General features: G+C 52.2%; 1 protein-coding gene across 1 annotated transcript in view; it reads left to right on the top strand.

Annotated features, from left to right (window-relative positions):
- Positions 1–14,920, top strand: part of CFAP58 (cilia and flagella associated protein 58) — a 133,315-nt gene that overhangs the window by 107,761 nt on the left and 10,634 nt on the right. Inside the window, exons 16-17 of the mRNA XM_066601490.1 lie at positions 3,001–3,120; positions 7,345–7,478. Coding sequence (XP_066457587.1) covers positions 3,001–3,120; positions 7,345–7,478 — 254 coding nt within the window. The remainder of the gene's footprint in view (positions 1–3,000; positions 3,121–7,344; positions 7,479–14,920) is intronic.

Here is a 14,920-nt window from a genome sequence, read left to right as displayed (position 1 = left end):
TTTTCTGGGTTGCTGGCTGTAATGGACGGGCTGGCGCAGATTCAGGAATCGCTTCGCAGATACAACACTTTCCATTTCTTTTGTTGTCGGTGAACATGGCGGCCACTGAACCCGCGGCGACGAGTCTTTTGTTCCTTCCCATTGTTCAGAAGAATCCCTCAAGCTCCTGACGTTGGGGTCGTGTTCAGGGAGGAGCGGATGAATGTACCGTCTCATAAACTGTTTGTCAGCAGTACCTCGTTTAGTTGCGCAGCTCCGTGTCCTGGGCTGCAAGCCTTAAAGGCTCTTTGTGGTTAAAGGGGATGTCCGGGTTTACTGATTTTGTGAATTGCTCTCTGTGTAGAAATAATAAATGATGCTGTTCTGGTCTCCCCCGGCTCTCCGGGGGGACACATCCTCCGGACCCCCCTTTACTGCCATGTTTACAGGCTGCTGCAATACAATCTTGAGTGTACAAGCGCCAAACGTCATCGTCGCTGCCCATAAGGAGGACCTTCAGTTTCTGTAACGGGTATTTTCAGCACCCAGATATGTTCAGGTCTTTACTTCCCCTACCCACCGCTAGTCCTTGGCTGCCAGTAGTGGATACTAACACACATAAAGAAGGACAGATTTTGCATCCCCTCCTCCCTATCTGCAGCAGGAGCCTCCCCCCAGGAGCAGATATAGAAGGAAAGCTTCTGTGTCCCCTCCTCACCGTCTGCAGCAGGAGCCTCCCCCTAGGAGCAGATATAGAAGGAAAGCTTCTGTGTCCCCTCCTCTCCGTCTGCAGCAGGAGGCTCCCCCCAGGAGCACATATAGAAGGAAAGCTCCTGCTTCCCCTCCTCCCCATCTGCAGCCGGAGCCTCCCCCCAGGAGCACATATAGAAGGAAAGCTTCTGCTTCCCCCCAGGAGCACATATAGAAGGAAAGCTGCTGCACCCCCTCCTCCCTATCTGCAGCAGGATCCTCCCCCCGGGAGCAGATATAGAAGGAAAGCATTTGCATCCCCTCCTCCCCATCTGCAGCAGGAGCCTCCCCCAGGAGCACATACAGAAGGAAAGCTTCTGCTTCCCCTCCTCCCCATCTGCAGCCGGAGCCTCCCCCAGGAGCACACATAGAAGGAAAGCTTCTGCTTCCCCTCCTCCCCATCTGCAGCAGGAGCCTCCCCCCTGGAGCAGATATAGAAGAAAAGCTTCTGCATCCCCTCCTCACCATCTGCAGCAGGAGCCTCCCCCCAGGAACAGATATAGAAAGAAAGCTTCTGCATCCCCTCCTCACCATCTGTAGCAGGAGCCTCCCCTCAGGAGCACATATAGAAGTAAAGCTTCTGTGTCCCCTCCTCACCGTCTGCAGCAGGAACCTCCCCCGAGGAGCACATATAGAAGGAAAGCTTCTGTGTTCCCTCCTCACCGTCTGCAGCAGGAGCCTCCCCCCAGGAGCAGATATAGAAGGAAAGCTTCGGCATCCCCTCCTCACTGTCTGCAGCAGGAGCCTCCCCCCAGGAGCAGATATAGAAGGAAAGCTTCTGTGACCCCTCCTCACCGTCTGCAGCAGGAGCCTCCCCCCAGGAGCACATATAGAAGAAAAGTTTCTGCACCTCCTCCTCACCGTCTGCAGCAGGAGCTTCCCTCGTGGAGCACATATAGAAGAAAAGCTTCTGTGACCCCTCCTCACCGTCTGCAGCAGGAGCCTCCCCCCAGGAGCAGATTCAGAAGAAAAGCTTCTGTGACCCCTCCTCACCGTCTGCAGCAGGAGCCTCCCCCCAGGAGCAGATATAGAAGGAAAGCTTCTGTGTCCCCTCCTCTCCGTCTGCAGCAGGAGGCTCCCCCTGATTAAGTACCTGAAGGAGCAACTTCCTCCATCGTTCTTTACTTCCCCAAGGAAACCCTAAAGAAGGGACCTCCAGCAGGAGCCAAGAGCCCTACAGCAGTCATAAATAGAGCTTGCAATGGGCAGGGGGAAGTCTGTGGGGGAGGGACTTGGGAGAGTGATGGGGAAGCTTGCGGGTGAAGGGGGAGAGGGTGCCTGCGGAGGTGATGGGGGGGACCTGCAGCCTGTGCACTCCCACTTCCTCCTTCGCCCACAGAAGTTCCAGTGTTGTGTCCATTTGGTTTCATGCATGAGGTATTACAGCCTTCTTTAACAGCCATGTACTAACCTGTAGCGGCCAACAGAGGGCAGCGCATGCCTCTTTTCACTTCCATCTGACTACTGGAGTCCTGTGGACATGTTTTGCAAATATAGGGAGGTTTCTAAGCATAGACGCTAAGTGTAGGCGAAGACGTGATGTCAGCTGGACGGCGGGGCAGGAGCTAAAGGGATATTTTTCTGGTGTTGTAAATGTTTAAAGAACATGTGAGCCCCCGAGAGAAGATCTCGCCCCTCGCCTGGCATCCTGCAGAGGGTTAATCGTGTTAAGTTTTCACCTGGTAGCTGCTGGTTAGGGGCGGTGCTTAGCTGGGGGCGGGGCTTAGCAATTTTTGCATCCTCCTACAGACAGAGCAGAGGGGTGAGGCTGCTGCAGCCAGACAGCCAGGAGGGGGAGGGGCAGAAGAAAGAAGGGGCGGGACAGAAGGAATAGGGGGGGGCAGAAGGAAGAGGGGGGAGGGGCATAAGTTTTCCCTGTTTATCTTTTTGTTTTAACTACAAAACACAATGAAAAGTGGTGAGCTAAAGGAAGGGATTGTGAGATGGGCGGACATTGGTGTCTGGCAGCTTCTGTCCCGCCCTCTCAGTAGGGATTGACATGCCGATCCAGCAGAGGTTTACTGCCGGTGACGCATCCTGATTGGATTTTAGCTCAGAGTTTATGGAATTGGGGAAACCTCTCCGCTTCCCTCCCGCATCCGGTCACGCCGCCATTGTCTGTTTCTGGTATTCACTTGAATGGGGCTGACTTGTGACAGTGGACGCAGCCTGTGTACAGGAAAGCTGCCAGACCCCTAGTCGCACCTGAAGCTGCTGCAGCGCATCATTCCCCCCTGAACACTAACGTTTCCTTTTACTGTTGTCCTGCAGGAAAAAGAGAAGCTTTACATCGAGCTGAAACACATTCTGGCGCGGCAGCCGGGACCAGAGGCGGCTGAGCAGCTTCAGATCTATCAACAGACACTGCGGGAGAAGACCAAGCAGCTGAAGGTGTGACGCCCCCTGCTGGTCACCCTGATTTCTTCCATGTCTGAGATGAGCTTACCACTTAGGACCCCCTATTAGCTAAAGCAGAGTGCTGCTGCACAGGGAGACCCCTGAACTATCAATGTAATAAGTGGGTTGACCAATTATGATCGGACCCCCTGAGACCATCTTTTCATATCCAGATGGATCCGGCTATGTATTCCGTTGACCGGATCACGTGATGGATCCGGCTATGTATTCCGTTGACCGGATCACGTGATGGATCCGGCTATGTATTCTGTTGACCGGATCACGTGATGGATCGGGCTATGTATTCTGTTGACCGGATCACGTGATGGATCGGGCTATGTATTCCGTTGACCGGATCACGTGATGGATCGGGCTATGTATTCCGTTGACCGGATCACGCGATGGATCGGGCTATGTATTCTGTCGACCGGATCACGTGATGGATCCGGCTATGTATTCCGTTGACCGGATCACGCGATGGATCCGGCTATGTATTCCGTTGTCCGGATCACGCGATGGATCCGGCTATGTATTCCGTTGTCCGGATCACGCGATGGATCCGGCTATGTATTCCGTTGACCGGATCACGCGATGGATCCGGCTATGTATTCCGTTGATCGGATCACGCGATGGATCGGGCTATGTATTCCGTTGACCGGATCACGCGATGGATCCGGCTATGTATTCCGTTGACCGGATCACGCGATGGATCCGGCTATGTATTCCGTTGACCGGATCACGCGATGGATCGGGCTATGTATTCCGTTGACTGGATCGGGCTATGTATTCCGTTGACCGGATCACGCGATGGATCCGGCTATGTATTCCGTTGACCGGATCACGCGATGGATCCGGCTATGTATTCCGTTGACCGGATCACGCGATGGATCCGGCTATGTATTCCGTTGACCGGATCACGCGATGGATCCGGCTATGTATTCCGTTGACCGGATCACGCGATGGATCCGGCTATGTATTCCGTTGACCGGATCACGCGATGGATCCGGCTATGTATTCCGTTGACCGGATCACGCGATGGATCCGGCTATGTATTCCGTTGACTGGATCGGGCTATGTATTCCGTTGACCGGATCACGCGATGGATCGTGCTATGTATTCCGTTGACCGGATCACGCGATGGATCGGGCTATGTATTCCGTTGACCGGATCACGCGATGGATCGGGCTATGTATTCCGTTGACCGGATCACGCGATGGATCCGGCTATGTATTCCGTTGACTGGATCACGCGATGGATCCGACTATGTATTCCGTTGACCGGATCACGCGATGGATCGGGCTATGTATTCCGTTGACTGGATCGGGCTATGTATTCCGTTGACCGGATCACGCGATGGATCCGGCTATGTATTCCGTTGACCGGATCACGCGATGGATCCGGCTATGTATTCCGTTGACCGGATCACGCGATGGATCCGGCTATGTATTCCGTTGACTGGATCACGCGATGGATCCGACTATGTATTCCGTTGACCGGATCACGCGATGGATCGGGCTATGTATTCCGTTGACCGGATCACGCGATGGATCGGGCTATGTATTCCGTTGACCGGATCACGCGATGGATCGGGCTATGTATTCCGTTGACCGGATCACGCGATGGATCGGGCTATGTATTCCGTTGACCGGATCACGCGATGGATCGGGCTATGTATTCCGTTGACCGGATCACGCGATGGATCGGGCTATGTATTCCGTTGACCGGATCACGCGATGGATCGGGCTATGTATTCCGTTGACCGGATCACGCGATGGATCGGGCTATGTATTCCGTTGACCGGATCACGCGATGGATCGGGCTATGTATTCCGTTGACCGGATCACGCGATGGATCGGGCTATGTATTCCGTTGACCGGATCACGCGATGGATCGGGCTATGTATTCCGTTGACCGGATCACGCGATGGATCGGGCTATGTATTCCGTTGACCGGATCACGCGATGGATCGGGCTATGTATTCCGTTGACCGGATCACGCGATGGATCGGGCTATGTATTCCGTTGACCGGATCACGCGATGGATCCGGCTATGTATTCCGTTGACCGGATCACGCGATGGATCCGGCTATGTATTCCGTTGACCGGATCACGCGATGGATCCGGCTATGTATTCCGTTGACCGGATCACGCGATGGATCCGGCTATGTATTCCGTTGACCGGATCACGCGATGGATCCGGCTATGTATTCCGTTGACTGGATCGGGCTATGTATTCCGTTGACCGGATCATGCGATGGATCGTGCTATGTATTCCGTTGACCGGATCACGCGATGGATCGGGCTATGTATTCCGTTGACCGGATCACGCGATGGATCGGGCTATGTATTCCGTTGACCGGATCACGCGATGGATCCGGCTATGTATTCCGTTGACTGGATCACGCGATGGATCCGACTATGTATTCCGTTGACCGGATCACGTGATGGATCGGGCTATGTATTCCGTTGACTGGATCGGGCTATGTATTCCGTTGACCGGATCACGCGATGGATCCGGCTATGTATTCCGTTGACCGGATCACGCGATGGATCCGGCTATGTATTCCGTTGACCGGATCACGCGATGGATCCGGCTATGTATTCCGTTGACCGGATCACGCGATGGATCCGGCTATGTATTCCGTTGACCGGATCACGCGATGGATCCGGCTATGTATTCCGTTGACTGGATCGGGCTATGTATTCCGTTGACCGGATCACGCGATGGATCGTGCTATGTATTCCGTTGACCGGATCACGCGATGGATCGGGCTATGTATTCCGTTGACCGGATCACGCGATGGATCGGGCTATGTATTCCGTTGACCGGATCACGCGATGGATCGGGCTATGTATTCCGTTGACCGGATCACGCGATGGATCCGGCTATGTATTCCGTTGACCGGATCACGCGATGGATCCGGCTATGTATTCCGTTGACTGGATCACGCGATGGATCCGACTATGTATTCCGTTGACCGGATCACGCGATGGATCGGGCTATGTATTCCGTTGACTGGATCGGGCTATGTATTCCGTTGACCGGATCACGCGATGGATCCGGCTATGTATTCCGTTGACCGGATCACGCGATGGATCCGGCTATGTATTCCGTTGACTGGATCACGCGATGGATCCGACTATGTATTCCGTTGACCGGATCACGCGATGGATCCGGCTATGTATTCCGTTGACTGGATCGGGCTATGTATTCCGTTGACCGGATCACGCGATGGATCGTGCTATGTATTCCGTTGACCGGATCACGCGATGGATCGGGCTATGTATTCCGTTGACCGGATCACGCGATGGATCGGGCTATGTATTCCGTTGACCGGATCACGCGATGGATCCGGCTATGTATTCCGTTGACTGGATCACGCGATGGATCCGACTATGTATTCCGTTGACCGGATCACGCGATGGATCGGGCTATGTATTCCGTTGACTGGATCGGGCTATGTATTCCGTTGACCGGATCACGCGATGGATCCGGCTATGTATTCCGTTGACCGGATCACGCGATGGATCCGGCTATGTATTCCGTTGACTGGATCACGCGATGGATCCGACTATGTATTCCGTTGACCGGATCACGCGATGGATCGGGCTATGTATTCCGTTGACCGGATCACGCGATGGATCGGGCTATGTATTCCGTTGACCGGATCACGCGATGGATCGGGCTATGTATTCCGTTGACCGGATCACGCGATGGATCGGGCTATGTATTCCGTTGACCGGATCACGCGATGGATCGGGCTATGTATTCCGTTGACCGGATCACGCGATGGATCGGGCTATGTATTCCGTTGACCGGATCACGCGATGGATCGGGCTATGTATTCCGTTGACCGGATCACGCGATGGATCGGGCTATGTATTCCGTTGACCGGATCACGCGATGGATCGGGCTATGTATTCCGTTGACCGGATCACGCGATGGATCGGGCTATGTATTCCGTTGACCGGATCACGCGATGGATCGGGCTATGTATTCCGTTGACCGGATCACGCGATGGATCGGGCTATGTATTCCGTTGACCGGATCACGCGATGGATCGGGCTATGTATTCTGCGTATTGTTATCAATGCAATGCAGAAGTGTGAGCAAGCAGAATTCTGAATGCAGCTCTGGATGTAACTGGAGCATGTTTAGTATTTCATGCAGGTGGTCAATGGCTCTTGTGTCTTCTGCCTCTCTGTTGGCTCCTTCCAGGCCCTGTCGTCAGAACTGAACATGTACGAGTCCCAGAGCCAGGAGTACAAGTACGAGGTGGAGCGGCTGGCCGGCGAGCTGCAGCACGTCAAGAAGAAGTACCTCACCCAAAAGCGGAGAGAGCAGCAGGCGAGGTACGGGGGGGTACAGAGGATACGGGAGGGTGCGGCGGGTATGGTGATGGGGGGGGGGGGTATGAATATAGGGGTGTGGGCATCACCGCATGAACTGGATCTGCCCACCATAGGGGCTCATTCACAATGATCCATGCAGTTTCTGTGTGAAATGGGCAGCATTTCTACGGACTGAAACAGTGCGGCTTCCATTGTTGTTGAGGCTTTTGTGCGCACGGTAATACCTGCATCTCACACCCAAATACAAGAAGCCCCACTCATTTCATGTATAAGTAGGCAGAGAATACCGACGAATCATCCGTATTCACGGCTCTGTCAGAAACCCTCCTGCGCCCCCAGAAGAAGCTGTCGTTCTGCTGCAGACCCCGTCCTGCGGCTCCATCTCAGGCAGATCTGTAATGATGGGAGTTGTGGTGATTAGATGGACGGTCACCAGAGGCCCTAAAAGATGCCCCCCCCCCCCCCTGGCCTATAAGAGGCTCTCGGAGGCTCCTTATGTGTAGTGATCTCTTCTTCCGCTTGTAGAGCTTGTTGGCCACTAGACGCCTCTACAACGCAGAGAAGAGACTTCACCCCGTTACCAGAGGGGGGCGCATTATTGGGATGTGAGAAGCTAGAGGCAGTACAACAGGGTACTAGAGACCCCATGCCCACCCGTATCACATCTTGTATCCAAGCTAGAGGCGATACAACAGGGTACTAGAGCCTCCATGTCTCCCGTATCACATCTTGTATCCAAGCTAGAGGCAGTACAACAGGATACTAAAGCCTCAATGCCCACTTGTATCACATCTTGTATCCAAACAAGAGGCGGCACAACAGGGTACTAGAGCCTCCATGCCCACCAGTATCACATCTTGTATCCAAGGTTGAAGCGGTACATCAGGGTACTAGAGCCTCTATGCCTGCCCGTATCACATCTTGTATCCAAGCTAGAGGCAGTACAACAGGATACTAAAGCCTCAATGCCCACCTGTATCACATCTTGTATCCAAGCTAGAGGTGGCACAACAGGATACTAGAGCCTCCATGCCCCCCGTATCACATCTTGTATCCAAGCTAGAGGTGGTACAACAGGGTACTAGAGCCTTCATGCCCGCCTGTATCACATCTTGTATCCAAGGTTGAAGCGGTACATGAGGGTACTAGAGCCTCCATGCCTGCCGGTATCACATCTTGTATCCAAGCTAAAAGCGGTACATCAGGGTACTAGGGCCCCCATGCCCACCTGTATCACATCATGTATCCAAGCTAGAGGCGGTACAACAGGGTACTAGAGCCTCCATGCCCCCTGTATCACATCTTGTATCCAAGCTAGAGGCGGTACAACAGGGTACTAGAGCCTCCATGCCCGCCTGTATCACATCTTGTATCCAAGCTAGAGGCGGTACAACAAGGTACTAGAGCCTCCATGCCCACCTGTATCACATCTTGTATCCAAGCTAGAGGTGGTACAACAGGGTACTAGAGCCTCCATGCCCACCTGTATCACATCTTGTATCCAAGCTAGAGGTGGTACAACAGGGTACTAGAGTCTCCATGCCCACCCGTATCACATCTTGTATCCAAGCTAGAGGTGGTACAACAGGGTACTAGAGCCTCCATGCCCCCCGTATCACATCTTGTATCCAAGCTAGAGGTGGTACAACAGGGTACTAGAGCCTCCATGCCCCCCGTATCACATCTTGTATCCAAGCTAGAGGCGGTACAACAGGGTACTAGAGCCTCCATGCCTGCCTGTATCACATCTTGTATCCAAACAAGAGGCGGCACAACAGGGTACTAGAGCCTCCATGCCCACCAGTATCACATCTTGTATCCAAGCTAGAGGTGGTACAACAGGATACAAGAGCCTTCATGCCCGCCTGTATCACATCTTGTATCCAAGGTTGAAGCGGTACATCAGGGTACTAGAGCCTCTATGCCTGCCCGTATCACATCTTGTATCCAAGCTAGAGGCAGTACAACAGGATACTAAAGCCTCAATGCCCACCTGTATCACATCTTGTATCCAAACAAGAGGCGGCACAACAGGATACTAGAGCCTCCATGCCCCCCGTATCACATCTTGTATCCAAGCTAGAGGTGGTACAACAGGGTACTAGAGCCTTCATGCCCGCCTGTATCACATCTTGTATCCAAGGTTGAAGCAGTACATCAGGGTACTAGAGCCTCCATGCCTGCCGGTATCACATCTTGTATCCAAGCTAAAAGCGGTACATCAGGGTACTAGGGCCCCCATGCCCACCGGTATCACATCTTGTATCCAAGCTAAAAGCGGTACAACAGGGTACTAGAGCCTCCATGCCCACCTGTATCACATCATGTATCCAAGCTAGAGGCGGTACAACAGGGTACTAGAGCCTCCATGCCCGCCTGTATCACATCTTGTATCCAAGCTAGAGGCGGTACAACAGGGTACTAGAGCCTCCATGCCCCCTGTATCACATCTTGTATCCAAGCTAGAGGCGGTACAACAGGGTACTAGAGCCTCCATGCCCGCCTGTATCACATCTTGTATCCAAGCTAGAGGCGGTACAACAAGGTACTAGAGCCTCCATGCCCACCTGTATCACATCTTGTATCCAAGCTAGAGGTGGTACAACAGGGTACTAGAGCCTCCATGCCCCCCGTATCACATCTTGTATCCAAGCTAGAGGTGGTACAACAGGGTACTAGAGCCTCCATGCCCCCCGTATCACATCTTGTATCCAAGCTAGAGGTGGTACAACAGGGTACTAGAGCCTCCATGCCCCCCATATCACATCTTGTATCCAAGCTAGAGGCGGTACAACAGGGTACTAGAGCCTCCATGCCCCCAGTATCACATCTTGTATCCAAGCTAGAGGCGGTACAACAGGGTACTAGAGCCTCCATGCCCCCAGTATCACATCTTGTATCCAAGCTAGAGGCAGTACAACAGGGTACTAGAGCCTCCATGCCCCCTGTATCACATCTTGTATCCAAGCTAGAGGCGGTACAACAGGGTACTAGAGCCTCCATGCCCCCAGTATCACATCTTGTATCCAAGCTAGAGGCAGTACAACAGGGTACTAGAGCCTCCATGCCCCCTGTATCACATCTTGTATCCAAGCTAGAGGCAGTACAACAGGGTACTAGAGCCTCCATGCCCTCCTGTATCACATGTTGTATCCAAGCTAGAGGCGGTACAACAGGGTACTAGAGCCTCCATGCCCCCCGTATCACATCTTGTATCCAAGCTAGAGGCGGTACAACAGGGTACTAGAGCCTCCATGCCTGCAGGTATCACATCTTGTATCCAAGCTAGAGGCGGTACAAGAGGGTACTAAAGCCTCCATGCCCACCTGTATCCAAGCTTGTATCCAGGTAATGTAAGAGCAAAATACTTCATTCAGCAACACAGAGAGAAAACCATACGGAACAATCTGGAATAAAGGATGTGATGTTCCTGGAAGAAGCCGCTGAGGGACGGCGTGTGTTGGCTGAGCGGGCGATCTATATGTTACCTTTCTATCCCAGATCTGACACCTACATTATGGACTGGCACCCTTGGCGTTGCTCTTACACTACCTGCTTATTTGCCCCATGTGGGCTTTATGTGGTGCTACACCTGTATGTACCCCGGCAGGTTATATACCGGCCGCCCTTGTTTTGGAGTAATTAGATTTTCCCTTCTGCATGCAGTAACAGACCATCTGCTCACCTCTCCCCGCCCCGCTGTGTTCTGCTGCTCCAGCCCCCCAATGTCACGTTTACCGGGTCCCCCGGCTTGTTTATGGGTCGTCACAGGTTGTCTATTATTGGGTTTAGTGCCGGCGCGGGTGCAGCCTGTACACAGGTGCAGAGGTCCGAGCATCGGCGCCGGACACAGCGGGGCGGGGAGAGTATCTGACTATTAGGTTCCTGCATGCAGAAGGGGTTTTAGTGATGAACTATAACTCGGACAACCCCTGTAATGATTGTTAGTGACTGCAGCTTACTTAGATTCAAGTGGCCATTAGCAGTCAGTTAAAACTCAGTTCATATGCAGATTGCACGGACTTAGGGGCGACCGGTGAGCACCCAGTGGCTGAGGTTGGTAGTGTTACAGGTCCACTAGCAGGTAGCAAGTGCCGCCGGGCCACTAAGTGGGATGTGGATGAGCGTCGGGGGCACAGAGCGTTCCTGTAATTGAGGGCATAATGACCGCACCGCTCCGTGGTTACACACACGAGAAGCGCCATTTAGTATCTGCTTGTCATTCGTTTTTAGCATTATTTCTTTCCATTTAAATCCGGGATATTTGAGTCTGAGAGCAATAGAGTGCAGCCATCTCTGTGCACCAAGTGAGCCGGGAGCGTCACTCGGATACATTAGTCCTGCAGAAAGGTAGCCGATGCGGCTCGACTCCCTGGGAGGTTCTTATGTGCTAGGGGACAATGAGTGCAGGAAACCCAAAAGTGACCGGAAACTTCAGAGGATTGACCTTCTCATGGACTGCCTGTTGGATGGAAAGCGGGGCGCTCGCTAACTTTTCTGTGACTGCTTGGTGGGAGATATGATATCTTGATATTAATGGACATTCTGGACTACAAGGAAGTGTCAATTAGTGCAGTAGTAGAAGATACCCCAGAGTGAAAGACTGGACTTAAAACCTGAATATCTCATCAGCAAAACGTGACATAAACTATTCAAAAGACACTAAGGGCCCAGTTCTAGGACCACCCGTTGGGGCAGAATAGTGCCTTTAACAGCCCCTTATGGACTACTAAACATTCAATGTCCTTTTCCTTCTCATTTCCCCTTCTACTTTTTCACTATCTCTTTTCTCATCCCTCATCTCTTCTTCTTGTCCATTCAACCTTTTACTTGCAATTTCGCCCTTCCTTTTGCCTCTTTTACCTTCTCTCTCCCCTTGTCTCTTCCCTTGCTTCCTTCACTCTTTCCTCCTCTCTTTCCTTGCTCCTTCACTCTTTCCTCCTCTTTCCTCACTCCTCCACTCTTCCTTCCTCTCTTTCATTGCTCCCCACTCTTCCTTCCTTTTTTTCCTTGCTCCTCTTCTCTTTCTTCGCTTTTCCTTTCTTTCTTTCATTCCTCGCTCTTCCTCTCTTCCCTCCTCTCTTTCCTCGCTCCTCCTCTCTTCCTTCTTCTCTTTCCTCACTCCCCTTCCTCTCTTTCTTTACTACTCCTCCTCTCTTCCCTCACTCCTCCATGCACTCCTCTTTTTAGTTCCTCACTCCTTCTCTTTACCCTCTGCTTTTTACTCACTCTTCCTCTCCCCCTTTTCCTGGCTCCACCTCTCCTCTCTTTATTTTTGCTCCAGCTCTCTCCTCTCCTCTTGTTCCTCTCTTCCCTTGCTCCTCCTCTCTCCCCTCCTCTTTTTCCTTGCTCGACCTCTATCCCCTCTTCTTTTTACTAGCTCCATCTACTCTTTTTTTCCTTGCTCCACCTCTCTTCCATCTTCTTTATCCTTGCTCCACCTCTCTCCCCTTCTCTTTTACCTTGCTCCACCTCTCTCCCCTTCTCTTTTTCCTTGCTCCACCTCTTTCCCCTTCTCTTTTTCCTTGCTCCACCTCTTTCCCCTTCTCTTTTTCCTTGCTCCACCTCTTTCCCCTTCTCTTTTTCCTTGCTCCACCTCTTTCCCCTTCTCTTTTTCCTTGCTCCACCTCTTTCCCCTTCTCTTTTTCCTTGCTCCACCTCTCTCCCCTTCTCTTTTTCCTTGCGCCACCTCTCTCCCCTTCTCTTTTTCCTTGCTCCACCTCTCTCCCCTTCTCTTTTTCCTTGCTCTACCTCTATCCCCTCTTCTTTTTACTAGCTTCATCAACTCTTTTCCTTGCTCCACCTCTCTGCCATCTTCTTTTTCCTTGCTTCACCTCTCTCCCCTCCTCTTTTTCCTTGCTCCACCTCTCTCCCCTCCTCTTTTTCCTTGCTTCACCTCTCTCCCCTCCTCTTTTTCCTTGCTCCTCCTCTCTGCCCTCTTCTTTATCCTTGCTCCTCCTCTCTCCCCTCTTCTTTATCCTTGCTCCTCCTCTCTCCCCTCTTCTTTATCCTTGTTCCACCTCTTTCCCTTCTTCTTTATCCTTGTTCCACCTCTTTCCCTTCTTCTTTATCCTTGCTCCACCTCTCTCCCCTCTTCTTTTTCCTTGCTTCACCTCTCTGCCATCTTCTTTTTCCTTGCTCCACCTCTCTCCCTCCTCTTTTTCCTTGCTCCTCCTCTCTGCCCTCTTCTTTATCCTTACTTCTCCTCTCTCCCCTCTTCTTTATCCTTGCTCCTCCTCTCTCCCCTCTTCTTTATCCTTGCTCCTCCTCTCTCCCCTCTTCTTTATCCTTGCTCCTCCTCTCTCCCCTCTTCTTTATCCTTGCTCCTCCTCTCTCCCCTCTTCTTTATCCTTGCTCCTCCTCTCTCCCCTCTTCTTTATCCTTGCTCCTCCTCTCTCCCCTCTTCTTTATCCTTGCTCCTCCTCTCTCCCCTCTTCTTTATCCTTGCTCCTCCTCTCTCCCCTCTTCTTTATCCTTGCTCCTCCTCTCTCCCCTCTTCTTTATCCTTGCTCCTCCTCTCTCCCCTCTTCTTTATCCTTGCTCCTCCTCTCTCCCCTCTTCTTTATCCTTGCTCCTCCTCTCTCCCCTCTTCTTTATCCTTGCTCCTCCTCTCTCCCCTCTTCTTTATCCTTGCTCCTCCTCTCTCCCCTCTTCTTTATCCTTGCTCCTCCTCTCTCCCCTCTTCTTTGTCCTTGCTCCTCCTCTTTCCCCTCTTCTTTGTCCTTGCTCCTCCTCTCTCCCCTCTTCTTTGTCCTTGCTCCTCCTCTCTCCCCTCTTCTTTGTCCTTGCTCCTCCTCTTTCCCCTCTTCTTTGTCCTTGCTCCTCCTCTCCCCCCTCTTCCTTGTCCTTGCTCCTCCTCTCCCCCCTCTTCTTTGTCCTTGCTCCTCCTCTCTCCCCTCTTCTTCTTTATCCTTGTTCCACCTCTTTCTCTTCTTCTTTATCCTTGCTCCACATCTCTCCCCTTTTCTTTTTCCTCTCTCCTCCTCTCTCCTTTTTTTCCTTGCTGCTCCTCTCTCCTCTCTTCTTCATCCTTGCTCCACCTCTCTCCCTCCTTCCTTATCCTTTCTCCACCTCTCTCCCCTCTTCTCTTTCTCTGTCCTCTTTTTTTCTGCTTACCACCTCTCCTCTTGTTGCCTGCTCCCCCTCTCTCCACTTCTCTTTTTCCTTGCTGCAGCTTTCTCCCCTCTAATTTATCCTTGCTCCTATGTCTCTCCTCTTTTTCCTCTCTCCTCCTCTTTCCCTTTTCCTGGCTCCACCTTTTTCCTCTCTTTATTTTTGCTCCAGCTTTCTCCCCTCTTACTTATCCTTGCTCCACCTCTCTCCACTCCTCTTGTTCCTTGCTCCTCCTCTCTTCCCTCGCTCCTCTCTCTCCTTCTCTTCTTTTTACTAGCTCCATCTACTCCTTTTTTCCTTGCTCCACCTCTCTGCTATCTTCTTTATCC

The sequence above is a fragment of the Eleutherodactylus coqui genome, chromosome 4 (assembly GCF_035609145.1).
Source record: "Eleutherodactylus coqui strain aEleCoq1 chromosome 4, aEleCoq1.hap1, whole genome shotgun sequence".
In the NCBI taxonomy this organism is placed as follows: Eukaryota; Metazoa; Chordata; class Amphibia; order Anura; family Eleutherodactylidae; genus Eleutherodactylus; species Eleutherodactylus coqui.
Note: the sequence above shows the minus strand (reverse complement) of the source record. Positions and strands in the feature narration are given on the sequence as shown.